Source organism: Gekko japonicus, unplaced genomic scaffold (assembly GCF_001447785.1).
Source record: "Gekko japonicus isolate JY-2015 unplaced genomic scaffold, Gekko_japonicus_V1.1 scaffold65, whole genome shotgun sequence".
In the NCBI taxonomy this organism is placed as follows: Eukaryota; Metazoa; Chordata; class Lepidosauria; order Squamata; family Gekkonidae; genus Gekko; species Gekko japonicus.
In genome coordinates, this window is record NW_015165832.1 from 1,884,543 (window position 1) to 1,904,500 (window position 19,958).

Below are 19,958 nucleotides of genomic sequence, written 5' to 3' on the forward strand. Positions count from 1 at the left end.
GAAGGAATAGCGACAGAATCAGATGAGGATCAAGACTCTAAGTTAGGGGCAGCTGCCCCGAAGACAAGCTATCATTTGAGAAAACATAAGGATAAGAAAAAATGAGATGTTATTACACTCTGAAAACTCTATATATTTTAGTAATTAATTCTTATAATGCTTTTTAAATTAGGTCAAAACTAGTGGTGATTTAAGTCATTATATAAGCTAAAAATAATTGATAGATGACCACAGTCAATGTATTGTTATTGAACAAGGAGCTTAAAGCCAATTTTGATAAGTTGTATGTATGACCACCATCTCTTGGGGTTTTAGTGGGTTTTCTTTACTTTATCCCTTAGTAAGTAGCTACCCCTTCCCTATTTTCATTTTAGATTATTAGTATGTAGTTTTTAGAACTGCAAATAAAAAAATCCCCTACGGGGGGCTCAAAAAACCCCACACAACTATCTTTCTTTACACAAGCATGACACGTATAGTTTCCACTTCGGCTGATAAGTTACCAACCTTGACCCAAGCTCTCTTTGCTGATCTGTCCAGGACGACCCTTTTCTTTCTTACCAAATAGGCGCCCAATTGAGGACTTGATTCCCTTCTTTTTAGGTGCTTTGTGAAGGGAATCTTGGCTACTATTGCTGCTGCTGGGATTGCTTACTTGTCCATCTTGGGAACCTGTAGAACTATAGAAAAGATACCTCTAAGTCACTATACAACTTCTTAAAATTAAAGGGCCAAACTACATCAGCATTCAGAGACAAAAGATGAATGAAGAGCCACTATAAGAAAGCCTATTTGCATAACTGAAACTGTACACCATCACCAATGCTCCCTCTAAGCTGTGGAGTCTTGTGAGCAAAAATCCTACTTTGTGAGCTACTGGCATTAACGTTGTTAGCGAGCGATATGGCTAGTTTGGTCTGGAGCCATCCTTCCTGAGCTAAGACAAAAATGTGTGAGCTGGAGGACAAAAAACTGTGAGCTAGCTCACACTAACTCAGCTTAGAGGGAACACTGACATCACTAATAATAGTCCACGAAGTGAATATGAAATCCTACAGTAAGTAATAAATATACACAAAAGCACACCACTAGTGCACTAGCATACATATGTACGTGGTTTGTACTAAGATTACTGGCAGCCAAGCCTCACAGGAGTCCAGCAGCCCACCTGCAAATTTCTGGCTGTTGGGTTGGGAATTGTAACTGGGAGAAAAGCCTGCAATGAAGTCCCAGAACTGCCAGAGGAGGCGATGCTGGCCACATAAATCTGGGGCCAGTTCAGTCCTTCTTTTTCTTTTAGATGGTTTCCACACAGGTACAGGCTGGCGTGGTCCTCCCCCCCCCGCAACTGCAAATAGAGTGCAGTGGCAATGGGGCTTCCACATGGCAGGTCTCTTCAATTTCCCTGCCCCATCCCCCAGCAGTGCCCATCCCCCTCCACCGAGCCACTAGGACTTTTTAAAAAATCTGCAACTGAATATCATTATAATGTGTAACTGGTTCCTTGAATTCCCAGCTTTCATTTAAAAAAGTCAGAACATTATGCATGACAGGAAGCCAAAGCCTGGAAAGCTAAGCAAGAATACAACCTAGGGGCCATAAGAGGTAAAACAGAGCTAAGGAGCTCAGAGGCAGAAGAGTTGAAGGCTGAAGGCTATGAAATCGGAACCTGGTAAAGTCTCAAGGAGACAGTGTTGAGGAAGGGAAAGCCAAAGAAACAAGAAATTGGAGAGCACACACTCACACTCTAGGGAGTCACTTAAGAAGTCAGTTGGAAGCTGGAAGTCTACATCCAAGGAGATTTCACATACTGATTTTAAAGAGAGACAGGTAGACCAATCAATCCTGGACAGATCTCTAGCTTTAACAATTTTTATCAGAAGCTGCTTACTAACAAAAAAAAAGTTGCTTACTTTCTGAGATCTCTTATATCTTCATGGCTCACGGTATGCAAGGCTCCTTTATAGGCCCTGTCCAAATGCAGAGATCGAGGTGAAGAGGGTGGTGAGGTCTCACACTTTATTGTGGCCTTGTCATCTCTAACGTCATCTCTAGAAACTGGAGACTAGTAACAAAAACATACAAAAAGTTTGGTGTAAATCATTCAATTGTTAAAGCTTCCAGCAACGTTCTATTCTTAGCCTTTCATTTTTCTCCATTTGCCTCTCTGATTTTGAACAATATTTCCAAGTACCTAGTTCTCTTATTAGGTGCTTTCTTAGCTAATGATGCATTAGTGACACAGGCATTTCTTTATATTCAGCACCAACCACATTTCTGTCACATTTTTATCCTGCCTTTTTTCCAAAGAGCTTGGGGCATGACATATGGCCTCCTGCTATTTAAAACCGCTCTGTGAAGTTTTAATGGAACCTAGACAGAGGGGGAGAGAACGGCTAAAGATCCCTTTGTGAGCTTCATGGCAGAAGGGAGATTTCTCTTACTCTGATATCCTACCACACCCTACCAGCTCCAGTATTACTGTGCATACTAGCAGGAAAATTAGTTCATCCGCCACACAACTAAACTTACGTAATTCAGGAGTAAGAGTAAATATACTGACCACCCCTTAATAAGAAAACAATTATTTGAGAATTACCTGATGTCTGACTAAGGGGCAGAACATTTAGCAAACAATATGAAGTGTTAAGGGATGTGGAATGATATAGTAGAGCCTGCTCTCACCCGATCCTGGAAACTAAGCAGGGCTGTTACTTGAACAGGAGACCACCAAGGAAGACTTAGCAGAGGAAGGCAATGACAAAATCACCTCTGCTTAATCCTATGGGGTTGCCATATGTGGGCTGTAATTTGACAGCACTTTACATACACACTTCATGAAGTACTACGTTTTTTATCATTGCCCTTCCATGTATGACTATGTGCAGTTCTCATTTCGAAGGATCCAGAGACTATGCAGCTTAGGTATGCAATGGGAAACATTTCTTCTTTTCCCCAAGTTAGTAGAAGTTTACACAAAGCTGACATTTCCTGCAATGCTGGACATATTTATTTGAAATAGGTTCCATGAAACAAAGTTAATGACTGAAATTCAGGGGGACTGGGACCACTTGATTTTCCTTTTTCAAGAATAACATTTGCAGGGGGCATCCTGGAACATCCCCCCACCCCCCACCGGCTCTAAAATTGTTTTAAAAACAAAACAGGGGATTTGGAGTACAGCTTTTCAAAAGGAAATGCTGCTGGAATACAAATACTATTTTCTTGATTTTCCTTTTAATAGCCTCCCAACGCCCAAACCCTGCTTTGTACTCTTGGGAATTCAAGGAATTCAAGTTTGCAAGTTCAGGGCAGAGTACCCTGAAAGGTAACTGGAAAAAAAATGGATGCACTTCCTAATAGATCCCAAAGTTCTGAGGGGAGTATGACTACTACAATAAAATATCTGTAAAATATCTGGTGCAACATGCTATCACTGGGATCTAAAACATATAGTTCCCAGGCCTTTCACTCACTGTTTTTACTCAGTTTAAGTCCAGTGGTACCTTTAAGACCAACAAAGTTTAATTCAAGGTAAACACTTCTGTTGTTGTTAGTCTACAAGGTACCACTGGACTCAAACTTTGTTCTGCTGCTTCAGACCAACACGGCTTCCCCACCTGAATCTGTTTTTACTCAGTTTTATCCACCACAATCCTCTAATTTAAAATGACTTTATACAGGTAGAAAAAGGTATGTTCTGTGGCAGAATGCCCCCACTAAAATGTTAAAGTCAGGCAAACAGCAGACTCACATGGTACCCTTAATATGCACGCACTGCATAAACAACTGCACTGAAGACGCAGCCCCCCCCCCCCACACCTTTAGTGTTCAAATACACAACAGTGACAACATTTTCCAACATATTTCTAATTAGTGAAATGTCCATCAGTACTACTGGCAGGGATGACCAATGGAGGATCTTTCTACATCAGGCCTCTGCAGCAGTCTGGTATGACTCGTGTCCCTTCTGTGTTGTGCTTATGACAGCAGTCCTAAAATGGGAGGCAAACAGGATTCAGTACAGGACTGAGTCCCTGCCTGCACTGATGTTGCACCACTGCTGTGGGGAGAGAACAAGCAGAACACTGGGCGGGACACGAGTACAATCCCTCCTGCTACACGTCCTGCAGAGTCTCAGCCCACACAGTGCTCAAATCAGAATACATACCCTACCTATTCAATTGCTCTTTCCTCTCTGCCTTCGCTCTGGAAAGAGAAACTATTGTCACAGGAAGAGCAGAGGGGAAAGGGCTTGCCTGGAAAGCAAGCAAGCACTGCAAGCTGGCACGAAGAACACAATACTGCTGGCAATTGGCTTGGCCACTTTTTGATTACAAAGGTAGAAACAGACTACTGTAGAGAATGATGCAGAAGTTAATGGCTGAAGGTTTACCTTTCTACGGTGCTTCCTTAAATCACTAGGCTGACAGATGCATGCAAAGAAGAGAAATTAAGATAAAGCAGATTTGCTGATGAATAAAAACTAGAAAGCATCATCAACACAAAATGAACAAGAAAACTGTAGTGGTCATAACATTCTTTGGGAGAAGCCAAAAAAATGTGTTCCAGTTAACTGTTCTTGAAAGCATTATGAAAAACAAAAACACACTTCCATCCTAAAAGCATCACCATGATTGGAGTGCCTTGTTTGCAACACTATATTTTGCAAAACTGTTTATTCATTCATGTATTCATATAACACCTTTCTATCAGAACTAAGAAGAAGCTAGGATCCTCCTTCAGTGACAAAGGTGACTTTTGTAGATCTTCCTTCATTATGTAACAGTAGCATTAAACATTCATTTCTACCTTTTAAATACTACTGTAGGTGTTTAAAGAGGAGTGCTTCTTGAAGGTGCTGCATGATACAGAGCCCCTAAGAAGGAGCTTCATAGTAAACAACTTGGAGACCAATGCTTAGGTCCACTGGAGTCATACCAGTGAGAATATTTTAAACACAGTTAGGAGAATAGGAGCAAGCTGTGTGCTCTCCCACCCACTATGGAATACTAATTCCCTTCATGTATGTTTGATATATCAACATATTTGTCACCATACAAACTTATATTCAGATTCTTAATACGAATTATTTCAATGAACACATAACATTTGAGCCAACTCACTTTCTCTACAGTCACAAAGCTTTAGAAAGAAACTGTTTTTTAAAGGAACACAGGGGTCCAATTCGGCTCAGGTTTTCCTGATCCAAAATGGCCCTGGGAGGGAGTTATTTGCCCCATGCATGCACACAGAATAATGCAAATACAGCTCCAAAATGGAAGAAAATAATTCGCCCTCCTGGGTCGTTACCCAGACCCAATTCATTAAAAATATATGGCATGGTTCAGCCCTTTGACACGAGGAAAGGTTACTTTGGACTCTATCCAGCAAACATTTTAAAGCTGCAGGAGCACAAGCTACAACTTTGGAATTTAGAAGAGCCCTGCTGGATCACACCAATGGTCCATTTAGTCCAGCATCCTGTCTCACACAGTGGCCACCAATGTTCCCTCTAAGCTGTAGCGTCCTGTGAGCAAAAATTCTACTTTGTGAGCTACTGGCATTAAAGTTGTGAGCAGGTGATTTGGCTACTGCATAAATTAGTGTTCTGGAGCCTTCCTTCCTGAGCCAAGACAAAAATCTGTGAGCCGGAGGCTAAAAAACTGTGAGCTAGCTCACACTAACTCAGCTTAGAGGGAACACTGGTGGCCACCCAGTTCCTCTAGATGGCCAACAGCAGGGCATAGAGGTCAAGGCCTTCCCCTGATGTTGCTCCTGGCTCTGTTTGGTGTAGTGGTTAAGTGCGCAGACTCTAATCTGGGAGAACCGGGTTTGATTCCCCACTCCTCCACTCGCACCTGCTGGATGACCTTGGGCAAGCCATAGTTCTGATAAGAGCTGTTCTTGAAAAAAGAGTAGTTTTTGTCAAGAGCTCTCTCAGCCCCACCGACCTCACAGGGTGTCTGTTGTGGGGAGGGGAAAGGAAAAGGAGTTTGTAAACCGCTCTGAGACACCTTTGGGTAGTGAAGGGCGGGGTATAAATCCAATCTCTTCTTCTCTTCTTCTTCTCTAGGATTCAGAGGCTTAGTGTCTCTGAATGTGGAGGGCCCCCACAGTCACTATGGCTAGTAGCCATTGATAGACTTATCCTCCATGAATCTATCTAATCCCCTGCTTTGAAGTTACAGAAACAGTATTTTTACCATAGGCTCATCTCTGTTCCATGTACTTTACAAAACAGCACAAAATTTATAATATGGTGGACATGCTACCGCTAAGTAAAAGTGGCTACTTTGACAGCAGTCGTATTAAAAACTCAATAACATCTTTTCAGAAATTCAGAAGCATAAAAGTGAATAAGCAAGCATAACGGCACTGAAAAACTGGAGCCTGTAAATGATCTCACTGCCTATCTATAGAATTTGGAAGATTACAAAATATACATTCATGCATTCTGTCAAAATATACAAAATTAACTTAAGTATGCTGTAGAAGAATTTCTGATGGGATGAGAAGGAGGTGAGCCACCATTCCTTGTCCTAATGTGTTGTCAGATCAGAACACAAATCGAGGTATAAATCAGGGCAAAGCCCTGGAAACATTAAATACAGGGGAAAAGTTTCAGCTTCACAGTAGATGTGAGCAGTACATTGATGGAAAGATAAAAGACAGGAGAACAAAACAAGATCTAGTTCTTCATGTTCTTCTCTGTAAAAAAAATTCCCCTTAAAGGAGAAGGTGGAAAAAAGATACTTACTAGTGTCATGACACCTAGTCTATCTACTTCCCGAGCTGGACTGTGTGGCATTCGTCGAGGTGTAGAGCGGCCACTGCCAGGTGGAGAAGAGCCAGAAAGGGAACCGCCAGTAAACGGAGGAGGAAGAGAACTCATGGATCGAAACCGACCAAGACTGTCTAAACTCCCACTACCAACACGGCTTTCAATTTCTTCTGCTCGCTGTTCAGTGTTCTCCTTTTCTTCTTGTATGAGTCTAAAGAACCAAGAAATGACTCATTCATTTAAGCAAGGAGATCTGACACAGAGATTAACACAAGTTAGGAACCAATGATTACAAGCAGAACAGTTGTATGCAGCTTTCTCATCAATTCTTAGGTTCTGCACAGGTATTTTTTAAAAAATAAAGTTTTCCAATATATATGCAGGTAAGCAGAGAGAACAGACTGTCTACTAAGAAAAACAGCTAAAATACATAAGTGTTGAATGTACTGTCAACAACACTCCTGTTCCTTTTAGATGGTTAATCTCATTTTTAGACAAAGGAATTTAATAACAGTATTCACTTAAGGAGACACTGCAAAATTGTTTCGCATGTAAAAAAGCAAAAAGGAGACTCCTGAAACAGTATTTTCAGAGAAGAACCATTCACTTTCATTTTTACAGGGCTTGCAAACTGTTACGTGAATTAAAGAGTAGCCTAAAACAGACATTAGTGTTCTTAGTTGCTGTAACAGCATTACAAAATGGTTATAACTCCACATACTTGCCCAGGTTAAAAAAGTACTCTTAAAATTGTTACACTAACATTTTATATAACTGTCAAACAAGCAGGTCATTAGTTATATCAACTACTAAAAGAGATAAGACAGGTGAACTATTCTTCTTTGCACACCCTAATGAAAGTTTTGACAAGTTATATTGTGTTTTACTGTTTATTAGCTCTGAACTGAATGTTTGCTGATTCTTCTTTATTGGTCTAATACATCTCCCACAAATCCTGCCTCTTGGATTGTTCACTGGCTGTTGTGGGGTTTGGGGTTTTTTTGCCCATATACAGCCAGTACTTCTCAATCTGCAGTTGCTTTGGTGCTTTTTAAAAGTAATTCCTTTCTGGAACTAGTTATATAGGCAAGCCAGTCAGTCAGGGATCACATAATACATGCAGCCATTCAAATACATGACAATGTCATTAAGAGTAAACTAAGCTGAGAACAATGGCTTCGTAGCTCAATACTGCCTTCACTTGGTGACTGAACCACTTTTTTCAATTCCACTAAAAAGAACAATGCATACTAATTGGTTTCCATCTTCATAAAACATTCATTTAAAACTGAATAAGGCACAGTACCTGTTTTAAAAATTGTAACAAGCCTTTATTATTTTAGAAAATGGTATTCAATTCTTTTTTTAGATAAACAATACACAGGACCTCAAATAAGGTCTATTTTGCACACTGAAGCCATGACAGATTTTTCTAGGCAGGTGGCTGGTTGAAATCAAGAATAGAATGTGCTCCCCCTGCCAGTGTTCCTTTCTGCTTGAATCTCCCCCTACTCTTTTGAGAACTGACCTGCCCACTCCATTCGTAAAAAGATAATCTCAACCAGAAACAAGGACTGATTATTGTTCTCCATAAAATGAAAGGCAAATGCCCATGGCTGATCAGTAGGCAAGCAGAGTCAAACTGCAGATCTCAGCCAGTTCCTAGACATAGAAGAGGGGTAAAAGGTCACTCCAGTGTATCAGCAGATGATACCTGGGACAACATGCCAGTCTTGGGGCTCCCCCATATAAAGCCATAATGAATGCATGAATTAGTACTCTAGATGACTGAAGATTTTTCCCATGCAGTTCTTCTCTACAAAGAAAAGTCTTCTCTCGCAAGCATATCACGCATTTAGTTTTCAGAAACACAGGTTTGTATTAAATTCAGATTTTGTTTTAGAACAGTGTATTTTAGAAGAAAAAAAAGCTGAAATTCATCATTATTGTCCATAGTTTTTATGTGGTGAGGGTTTTCAACATGTTGATATAGGCTTGCCTTTCACGTCCATCTATGCATGTCTTCTAAATGAACCTATGCTTCTCTGGAATATGTGCCTACACATTCAGATCTGCCTGTAGTATACCAATGTCCTGTCTTAAACACCACTGAGAAAAATGCAGGCAGTGAAGTAAAATGCCCCCCCCCCCCGGGGGGGGGGGGGGTGAACTTATGCTACAGACAACAAAACTTGAGTCTCCTATCAGCTTCTCTTCTTTGCTACCTGTCTTTAGGGCCAATGGATTAATACTGGCAAAAAATAACACAGACCTTTGGCTACTTTATCAACAGCTTTGGCCAACTGATGAAGTACAACAATGACACTTACACACAAAACAAAAATTGTGTCAGTTAAAGATGAGAAAGCCATAATTTTATACACTCAGAGGCAGAATCTAAGCTGCAACAGAATTACTAATTAATTCTAAATATAAAATTAAAAAGTGATAAAATATAAGCCATACCTAATTTCTTTGTTAATGGCATCCAGCTGCTCCTGAAGCATCATGGCTAAAGTCTGGGCATCTGCCTGACCACTAGGTGACAGGAGATCAACTGAACTGAATATTGTTTCTCTGTCATCTTCACCATCAGAGATGTCAACATCACTCTCAAAGGCCTGTGCAACATTTGCTAGCACACTTGCTTGTTGTGCACGCTCCCAATCTTGTTCATTTAGAGTCTGAACCTGTTTAACACACATGACCACAATCTGAATTACCAGTTTCTTTCTATTAAGAAATATAAATATAAAATGAATCTGACATCACTTACATGCTGTAGGTTATCCATCAATGTTTAGAATGCAATAAAACCAAAACATCAAACATTACTACAGCATAGTGATATGAATCTAACATAGTTGTACAAAATACGCACTAACATATACATTCTACCTTATAGTAGCATGACAGAAGTATCTGTCGCTTCAGTACCTATAGCAAAATCTTCAGCGTTTTTAATCTGTGCAAGCTAGGTACAGAAAAGACTTTATTCCACAGATGCACACACACACACACACACACACACACACACACAGAGTACAGGGAACTATGTACACCTGCTCAATAGCTGGTTAATTGCCTGTGGGGTGTGGCATCACACAATTTTTAGCACTGTCAAAGCCAACACTGCCATCTGATTAGTGCTGCACCCACAATCCCAATGCAGCCATGAAACCAGATGCAGAACTGTAGGATACCGCTGAATCACATTCGGCAGTCAGTACTTCTAATCTGCCAAATAGTTTACAGTTCAAGTAAATACATGTCTACTCAAAAATAAGTCACTCATAGGCATGGAAGATTTCCTTAAATATGTTGGAGTTTAAGGACAAGAGTGATTTCTACAACGTTACTCTAATAGTACTTTTTAAATGTTCTCCTACCTTAGAAGGCTCATCTCGCAGAGCAGCCAAACGGCCTTTCTGCGGACGTCTTAACACAGAAGTGCTGTAAGAATCTGTCTGGCTGTCAACAATAGCCGCAGGTGCTAGTGGATATCTAAAATCTGGTACAATGCCCAAATTTGACCGACTGGAACAAAAGCAGACACCATCTTTAGTGTTACTACAGACACTGCTAAAAACAGGGAACAAATGCATTCATTAGCTTAATAATCTAGCACAGAAGTCTTTTCATTAAAACTTATACCTATGATGAAGGGAAGAGCCCCTGATCCTCATCTGATCATTTTCAGCCCTCAGTGCTTCAATGCTTAATACTAGCTGATCCTACAAAGAAAAAGAAGTTCCAAACAAATTCATTTCACTATGTTTTCTCCAACATAAGCACACAGATTTTATGTGAACACAGATTTAGCACTGAAGCACTTTCAGATCCCAGGGTCTAATCATTACTTCAATAAAAAAATGTTCCTGGAAAAATGGTTCAGTCCTCATTTGTTTACTGTCAGAATGGCTCTGAATAAATGTGCTACCCTTCTGATTCCTGAGTGTAAATTTTGAAGGAATGGCCAGTGAAGCAGAAAGATACCCTCAGAGGGTATGAGAGGACTCTGGGTTCTGTTTTCATTGCTGCAAGGTGGGAACAGTCCAAAGTTCTGGGAGCAGCTCTAAACACAACAAGCATCAACTGGGTATGTGTCATTGTTATTTATTTTAAATTTTAAACACACATGTATTACTCTCATGCACTGAGTTGCTGCAGCCTGATTAGCATGCGATTCAATGGAGTTTACAGAATGCGAAAACATCTTGCCTAGTTCTAACTTTCAGAGCCTTTTGTTATTGTTTGGATCCTGACAAATGTATTCATACGAATGAAACAGAGTTTTCTTCTGGCATACAGGTAAGAGAGAACTGCTGTAAAATGGTGCATCAGTGACAATTAACACCAAATAGATACTCTAAACTTCCTCTCTTAGTTAGGGATGGGCACAAACTGGCTGATGAACTAAAGATCACCATGAATTTTGCCTGTTTGTGGTTTGCAAGCCAAAGTTCATGAACTGAAGAACTGGGATAAATTACCATGAATTCCAGTGCAATTCATGGTGGCTCATGACAGCTCAGAGCCATTTAAACCCTGCTTTCAGCTCCCCACAGCTTTTCGCGGGAGCAGAAAGCAGGTTTTAAATGGCTCAGAGCCATTTAAAACACCATTGCTTTCTGCTCCATGCGACTTTCCACCAGGAGGAGGAAACAGGCTCCTTGTGGTTTTTCACGGGGAGTAGAAAGGGCCATTTTTTGCTTTTTACTCCCCGTGAAAAACTGCAGGGAGCAAAAAGTAGGGTTTAAATGGAAGGGGTGAAGTGCCTTCCTAGGGCACTTCATCCCCACCTTTCTGCTGGCCATGGGACAAGATGGGGATCACCATGGCCAGCAGAAGGGTGGAAGGGACACTCCTCCTTTTTGCTGGCCACTGTTTTTCAGGCTGTCTTCTGCAGTCCTTTTAAAGTTTAAAGGAACCACAGAAGACAACCCAAAACAGCTGAACTGTTTTTCAGGCTTTCTGCAAACCCCGCTGAAAGGGACTGCAGTACCTTTGAACAGGGTTTGGAGGACCACAAACCGCATGAGCCGGTTTGGTTTGTAAACAAGCCTTTCGGTTCAGGGTACAGTTTGTGGTTCAGTCACAAACCACAAACCAAACTGCCTTTTCTCGGTTCATGCCCATCCCTACTAAGTGCTAGATTTGTACCTCTGCAAAAGCATACTACATTTATATGTTGTGGTCATGCCCAAGGGTTCAACTTATTGGCAAACAGTACAAATGACTATTTTTAAAGAGTCCATGATTTTAAACCTGAAACTTTATCTCTTAAATTGTGTCAGTATCATAGCTACTGATCCCTGAGATGTGTTACTGTATTGCGTTGACTCTGCAATGATGGTATCTGCTCATTATTTGAAACAGAAGTTGCCCAGCAAATTAGAATGCTTTATAAAGATGCTGGAATTATCAGTAGTCAAACTAACAGCAATTCAAAATTCTAGTAGTGTTTTACGATGACTATAATTAGTAAAAACTAGCTGCATTTTTAACAAATCCTGAAGCTGTGAGAAATGAATGGATAAGAAAGGAATAATAACTGTACATTCTTTTCCTTCATTTTTAATTTGTGAACAAGACGTGTTGTTTGCTCTGGGTACTGTATACTGATTACATATTATTGCATTTTAATAGAAAAAGTTTAAAAAATTATCTTTCATGTATGTTTTCTTAATGTTAACAGTAATTCATTCAAATGTCACAACTTTATCAAATATATTTTTAATTGTATAACAGCTATAGCTTTACTTTATAGCTGTTTTATTTTCAGCCAATACCTTCTCATTTTGGAGCTCCTCAACTTGTTTCTTAACATTTTCAACTTCACGAAGAAGAGCATTCTGGAAAAAGAGATTAATTCACAAGGTTCTTAATGGTTAAGAGGTTCAATTCTTGACATTTTTAAGTTCAGAAATTTTACTATAAAGTTATATATACTAACTACTTTTCAAAAATAATGTTTTACTTTATTAAACTTTTAATTTCTCTGGCTCCTTCTGTTCAGCAAGATTCCAGAATATTTAATAGATACCAGAATATTTAATAGATATATTTCTCTGTCTGGTTTTGATCTACATTAGCACTAATGTCCAGCTATTTATATCATCCTGTGGCTGCTTCTTGGTCTCACTATAAATAGTTGGATTAATGTCTATTTAAAAACATATTGTTAAAATGAAACTATTGCATTTCAACCAATGATCATAGTATTTGCAATTACTTTATCTTCCAGAGCAGCCATTCTTTCTTTAAGATGAAGCTGAAGTCTCTCATTAGATTCAGACAGAAGTTTGTCAACAGTATCAGATAAACGTTTATTATGTTCCTCATTCATTTTCTCTCTTTGTCGAGCCTAGACAGACACAGTAAGAAAAAAAATGGTTCATAAAGTTTACCTTCCTACTATTTTTACACACATAGAACTGTCAATGATTTTCTATGAGTTTGCCTGCTCCTCAGTTATGGAACTAGTGAAGACAACAAAATATGTTGCACGTATTTCCGTGGTTTTCTACTGTAATGTACAAGTTTTTCCAAACTCTACAAGCTTTATACTACTCAATGAGAGTTGCGACCGGGCCTGCCCAAGGTTAAAAAATACAATGGGTCTAATGCGGGTGTTTGAAAGTCTCTCAAGCTGTTTGGTCAATAATGATGCAAGAGGCTCCTTCAATAATAATGTAATAAAATAAGTCATTTTAGTTAAGGTGGCTGACTTTGTTCTAAGAGGGAGGGAAAACACAAGCACAGAATTTATTTGCTCTGTGGTGGTTTCCCTTTGTTACATTCTGGAACAGGAATTTTCCACTGAAATGTATGAGGAAAAAAGTACTGGACTGGATTTGAGAAACGGTTATGGATGGATCTGGAGAGGTTACTGTATGTTGGGAGTCATTATACTCACTGATGTATTTTTCTACTTTAAAAGAGGGGGGGGGGAAGAGGGGGGACATCATCTTGGCCACCTTCCTGAGCAGTTGCTATTCCAGGTACTGATACAATGCTTGGGCAAGAGCCTGAGGGCTTGGGCCATGGTTTATAGCCAGTACTTTTGGAAGAGCCATCTACAAAATTCTGGACTGGGCCTGAAATACAGTTTAATGTTCTGTTTGTCAGTTAATTTACATCTGACAAAGGGAGCTCTGACTCTCAAAAGCCTATACCCCCAAATCTTGTTGGTCTCTAAGGTGTTACTAGACTCAAATCTAGCTGTTATACTGTTCTTTCTTCTTGTGAGTCACTCTGGACCCCTCAGGGAGAAAAGTGGGAAATAAATATTGAAATAAACAAATAATTATCTATTAGGTCAGAGGTGTCAAACTCATTTGTTACAAGGGCCAGGTCACTTATGCCATAAAACAATGCCAGGCCCTGGAGATATAAACTGTATAAAGGACAGCCGCTCATAAGCTCTGAGTTGGTGTATCCTCACTGCAAGGCCCCATGGCCTGGGAGGGGTGCGCAAAGGAAAACCCATATGGGCAGGCTAGAGAGGCAGCAGTGCAGCACTAGGCAGATACTCCCACGATGCTTGACTGCTGCAGATGAGGTTGTTCCACCGTGCTGAAGCCACAATGGAATGGCTCCCCCCCAGCACTCCCTCCCTTGTACCAGTTGTTCCCGGGCAGTATAAGAGCCATGGACAGGCTGGTTCTGGTCCCCAGGCCTTATGTTTGACACCCCTGTATTAAGTAAAGCTTACTTAACACTACTTTGCTTAATTGTGCACAGAATACAAAGCTATACTTCTCACTGCGAGCATACATCATCATTAGAGAGATGAAGGGAGGGGCTGTGGCTCAGTGGAAGAGCCTTTGCTTTGCATGCAGAAGTTTCCAGAGTCAATCCCCAGCATCTTCAGGTATAGGACCAGGCAGGAGGGGACGTGAAAGACCTCAGCCTGAGGCCTTGAAGAGCTGCTGCCTGTCTGAGTAGATGACACTGACTTTGATGAATTGATGGTCTGATTCAGTATAAAGCAACTTCATGCATGTGTGAAAAGAAAAAGACAGATACCGGTTGTCACTGCCAAGACATACCCTTAGCAATTCCTGGTTCTTCTCCTCTAGCTGTGCTTCCATCTGCCTCAATCGTTCTTCAATGTTACCATGCCTTTCTTCAGCCTGCCATTTTAAAAATCATACTGTAGTGATTTTAAAAATCGGACTGTAGTAAAAATCTCAATGTACTGGAAAAAATTATTAGCAAGCAAGCATGTCATGCTTTATGCAGTTCTGCTCACACACCGCAAGATGTTTAACTGCTAATTCCCAGCCAAACAAGGAATGGATTCATGTATCAAATGAGCAACTAACCCTTGTACCCTGGAACATCTTGCTTTGGTGACTGATGGTAAATGAAAGTCTCAGCATAAAATAATTCACTTTTCTCACAACAAAAGAAAATGCATTCACTCTATATTGCCCCATCCCATTGTCTCTAATTTTAGAACTAAAGGGGGGGGGGGAGCAAGAAGCAGCAAGCAGAAATAAGGACATCTGTCCTTTGTGCAAATTCTACCTTCCTAAGCTTGGAAGTATGTTCCAACACTTTAGCATCTTTAGCTGTAGAGATCCCAGAAGACAAATGGTCAGGCTAAAAAGCCAATAAGGAACAGGAAAGGTAACAGAAGAAACAAGAATGAAGACTAAGAAAGGCACCATCAACCCATTTGTAACTATTCAACATTACATGGCTTCAGGATATAGATCTACTTCCAACAGAAATCAGAGCAAGACTTTATAACAAAACTTACAAAAGAGCTGTCCAAGCAATCTCTAAAGATTAAAAAGCCAAAAAATATTTTAATGAATTGTTCACATATTAAAGAACTAGGAAACAGGATAACACAAAGTACAGTTATCTGGGTTTTTGAGTGACCCAGCAGAAGAAAAATAAATGAGTAGGACATAAGAAAAAAATTTACTTCGTAAGAGAGCAAGTTGTTTCAGTTGAAGAGAAAAATGTTTTTCACTGTATTACACACTGTATTCCTACCTTAGTAAGTGCTGCAACTCTCTGAGCCAGTTCAGCCTCTACCTCTGGCAGAGTTTCAGCTTTTCTCAAAGTCTGTTGTAATTTTTGCTCAGCTAGTTCCAGTCGTTCTTGCAACTGTCTATTCTTATCCTCACTCTAAGGCAAGAACACAGAAAGTTTGTTTGCATATATTCACTGCTGCAGGCAAAATACTGATCTATTTGAGACGCTCCTTTGAACTGTTTTCTTCTCTGGTGGGAGTCATAGTATAAGCAAAGACTACAACATATAAATATTGTTGAGCACAGATTTTGTGAGGCATATGTTGGAGTTTCAGAGATGATAGACGCTGCCTCATACATTACACTGCTCACACAAATAATACTATTTCTATGGGCACACGTATTAAAAAAATTCAGAGAACGATTTTTCCAGCATGAATAGATATTATGAATGCAAGAGTGGAACATGTAGGTTAGATGAGGATTTTATAATTAAACTATGCTCTTTAACATGCTGTTCTAGATCATAATGCTGATAGCTGTTGTCCTCATCATCATAAGCAGCTTTGTTCTTCAGATCATGCCCAGATACGTACAAAGCCTCTCAGTAAATTAGTTATACCAGCAGCAAACTTAGAGTAGCCTGGCAACCAGTGAGAGAACAGGTGGGGTGGGACATGGGAGGGGTTTTCCCCCAGAAGTGACTTCATACCTCTAGGAATCACAGGAAACTCTCTGATAAAACTATATTTTCCAGTGATTCTAAGGGAGAACTGATGTCACTTCTGGGGACTGGGAAGTAACATCAGTCCTCTGTAGGAATCTCCAAAAACCTCTATGGTTTTACCATAAAGCTTCTGGTGATTCCTAGAGAGGTATGACATCATTTCATTTCCTGGTTTTCTTGGAAGTGACATTACATCATTGCTGACAGTGATTTTTTAAAAAAACTATTTCAACCATTGGCTACTGGAGTGCTTATGGATGAGGAGCAATTGGGGCAGAAGATCTTGCTGGGGCTACCCTCAGCAAACTAAGAATTTGCCATATGCTGCCAAGCAACTGAAACAAAGGCACTTTATTGCCTCATTTAAGCCTGTGCTCTCTTGCTGTATCTTGTTAGATTAGGCACCCTCTTTTCCATTCAGGACATCACCAGTCAGAGCTAGACAGACCTGCCAATTCCTTAATATATATGGTTCAGTCGTATTCATTCAATTTCATCTGAATTTCATAGCCTTAAATAATAGCCAAAAATTATTCTTAAACACAAGAGTAAATGCTGAAACAGAGGTTGTATCCTGCCATTCTGCTCAGTGAAGTATGGATCCTTCCTCCAGGACTAGCAACTTTCCACCAGTGAAAGCCTCCACACTTAACTGAGCAGAATTTTAGGACATAACACATTAACATGCCTCTGAAAGAGTGACTGCCATGTTACTTGCACTACTGCAAAGGGGTCTCTGTCCTCTGTCCTGTATCGAATATACTTGGCATATAACAGGACACTACCATAACTTGAAAACAACTTTATATTATTCATTTAAACAACAGAACTACCTGTCGATGCAGAGAATCTTTATTAGCAATTTCATTTTCAAGTTTATCATTGAGGTCATGCACAGATGTAGTTTCACGTTGTGCAGCGAGGTAGCGTTTTTCAAGGGTTGTGATACGCTCTTCCATATCTTCCTTTTGAGCCATGGCCTAAAATTAAAATTACTTGTTGGGAGATTAAGAAATACATGGTTCCTATTTTCTGTTTTTTGGTTGTTTTTTTATAAAATTTGCTCTCCATTAATAGATGTGTAACAAGCAATCTTGAAAGTTGGGTGTAGGAAAAAAACCTAGAAAATGCTTACATGATCCATTTGCAATAACTGCAATTTGCTTAATTCAGATATGTAATGAACAGTGCTTTACTCAGCCCTCACAGTGACCTTTTTGTAACTGTTCAATGGAGGGATCTTCCCTAAATTGGGAGGGATTAATCCTTCTCTTCCTGTCTAGAGTTTCATTGACTGGCCATTACCTACTTTGGAGAGAAAACGGCAACCAAATGGCAGGGATCTGTGAGGAATTTAAAAAACCCTCCCTCTCCCAAGCTTTATATACTATTCCCTGGGGTCAGTTAGCAGGCAGCTGCTGCTGGTGGGAAATGGGCCTTAATGCTGGGGAAGCACTGACCACGCCAGCCTGTTCTATGGAAGGACTAAGGGCATCTAAGTTGAGTTAAGGAAGAAGTTCATTTCAGATGAATTAGGAAACATTTTAATTGTTCTGCCTGGTAACCTTCAATCTACTGGAGTGCTTATTTTTTTGTTTGCTTTTTGGCCAAAACTCCCATTTGGGATGCCTTTCTTTTCATGAGACAAGTTACTTGCAACTTTTTTGGGGGTACCTTTTGAATTGTCAGTCACCTTGAGTCCCACTAGGCAGAAAGGCAGCTAATAGATGCAATCTTTTAATAAAATCTTTTAAAGCTGCTGGGTTTCTTTGTATGCCTCAGGCTCGGTGGCTGAGCCAGGCAGCTCCCTTTGAAATACAAGGGGCTTTGCTAAGGGAATTCGAGTGGGAAGTGAGGTAACCTGCCCCCCCCCTTAAGTAAAAGAAGTTAGTGATATTGCACAGGGTTCAACTGTTCAAAGGAAAAGTGTCAGGAATTACACTGGGCTAGTGTAAACATATGTAAGCCTAAAATGCAATCCTATGCAAACTTACTAAGCAGTAAGCATCACTGAACAAAGTGGGACTTACTTCTGAGTAGACATACACAGGATTTCACTGTAGGCTGGTCTTTGAATCCTGGCCTATATGCTGACGCAACCCTAGGCCTGTGTTCATAGGAGGACCATTCTAGGATCCACCAATATTTATTTTACTGAATTTTAAGTCTATATACCAGACACAAAAATACAGAATCATCAAACAGACCTACATTAAGTAATTTCTTAGCAGCAAAACTTTAAAATTTACACTATTTTCAAAGTCTCCACAATAGATTTTTTAAATCATAAGGAATGCAGCCAACTCTAAATGCAAGTTAAAGCATTTTCACTTCAGAGCTCATAGCTAAACAAAATGTCATAGACAGCAATATTATCTCAGTCCTTCCAAACCACAAAAAATTTAGGCCAAGGGCCAATTAAAATCACAGAACAATGACTACTAGTTAAAAGCAACACTGTCTCACCTCTCGTACATCTCTTTGCAGCTTTGTATTCATTTCTTCAGATTTTATTAAATCTTTTCTAGCAGTGTCAAGATCTTCTTCCAGTTCTGCTACTCTGTTAGAAAGGGTAGTGATACGTTCTTTCATTTGAGCTTGCTCCTTAGTTTGCTTCTCGATAGTATCTTGAAGTTCTATTACTTTAGCAAGGTCTTCATCTTGACTTAGAGAGCCATTGGAAGATCTCTGCGGGGGGAGGGGTGAAAATTTATTTTTATTCTTTAAAACTTCAGCACAATATACAATTAACTGAACACTAATAATTCCCCAAATTCAGCCATAATGATTCAAGCGTGGAGAAAAAGTTAAAACTGAGAGCACAGTCACTTGCTACTTTCCAGGGAGAAGTCTCAATTCAAAACTAGTTCTCAAAGGCCCCTCTCCTGAGGGTGAAAATAAAGGTAAGTAAGGGAGACATTCAGATAAATGTTGTATATATAATCAATTATTAATTTTTTCTGGTAGTGACAGGATGGTCCTGGATGTGCACTTCCGTGTGCGTATCCAAGAGCAGCACCATGCTCAGATCTCTTCACAGAAAGTAATGGATGAAAAGGTCCTAGAATAAACAGTTTTGTACCTACCTTCCCATTAGTGCTAGGTGTATTTTCCTGATCATGATTAACATCAGGCATCCCATCAGCCTGTGTTCTTTTCTGATTGTTTTGTTCTTTCAAAATCATTAACTGAAACATGAAAATAAAACATTGCATCGATTTACGTACATCAAAAGGATATTAATTTTGAAATAGAAAAGAAGCTTCTCTGGGGCCATGGTATTTAAGAGATGTCCATATGAATGTGACTGGTGAGTAAGATCTTCGGTAGAGGCCCTGTCCTCACAGGAGAAAAAAGGCCTTCTTTGAAGGACCACCTTGATGTGGAACCCTCTCCTACAACTTAAGTTTCAGACATCTGGTGAACATTTTTTGTTCTCTCGTGGTCTTGCTTT

The 19,958-nt window shown here is 39.9% G+C and overlaps 1 protein-coding gene across 1 annotated transcript in view; it reads right to left on the bottom strand.

The window, feature by feature from the left end:
- The window catches only part of PPFIA1 (protein tyrosine phosphatase, receptor type, f polypeptide (PTPRF), interacting protein (liprin), alpha 1), a 65,892-nt gene that overhangs the window by 21,554 nt on the left and 24,380 nt on the right, over window positions 1–19,958 (bottom strand). Inside the window, exons 6-18 of the mRNA XM_015410857.1 lie at window positions 19,591–19,692; window positions 18,971–19,192; window positions 17,338–17,484; window positions 15,797–15,931; window positions 14,839–14,922; window positions 13,020–13,151; window positions 12,577–12,639; window positions 10,439–10,518; window positions 10,174–10,321; window positions 9,251–9,474; window positions 6,761–6,995; window positions 1,914–2,065; window positions 508–680 (exon numbers count right to left, since the gene is read on the bottom strand). Of these exons, the coding sequence (XP_015266343.1) occupies window positions 508–680; window positions 1,914–2,065; window positions 6,761–6,995; window positions 9,251–9,474; window positions 10,174–10,321; window positions 10,439–10,518; window positions 12,577–12,639; window positions 13,020–13,151; window positions 14,839–14,922; window positions 15,797–15,931; window positions 17,338–17,484; window positions 18,971–19,192; window positions 19,591–19,692 (1,897 nt within the window). The remainder of the gene's footprint in view (window positions 1–507; window positions 681–1,913; window positions 2,066–6,760; window positions 6,996–9,250; window positions 9,475–10,173; window positions 10,322–10,438; window positions 10,519–12,576; window positions 12,640–13,019; window positions 13,152–14,838; window positions 14,923–15,796; window positions 15,932–17,337; window positions 17,485–18,970; window positions 19,193–19,590; window positions 19,693–19,958) is intronic.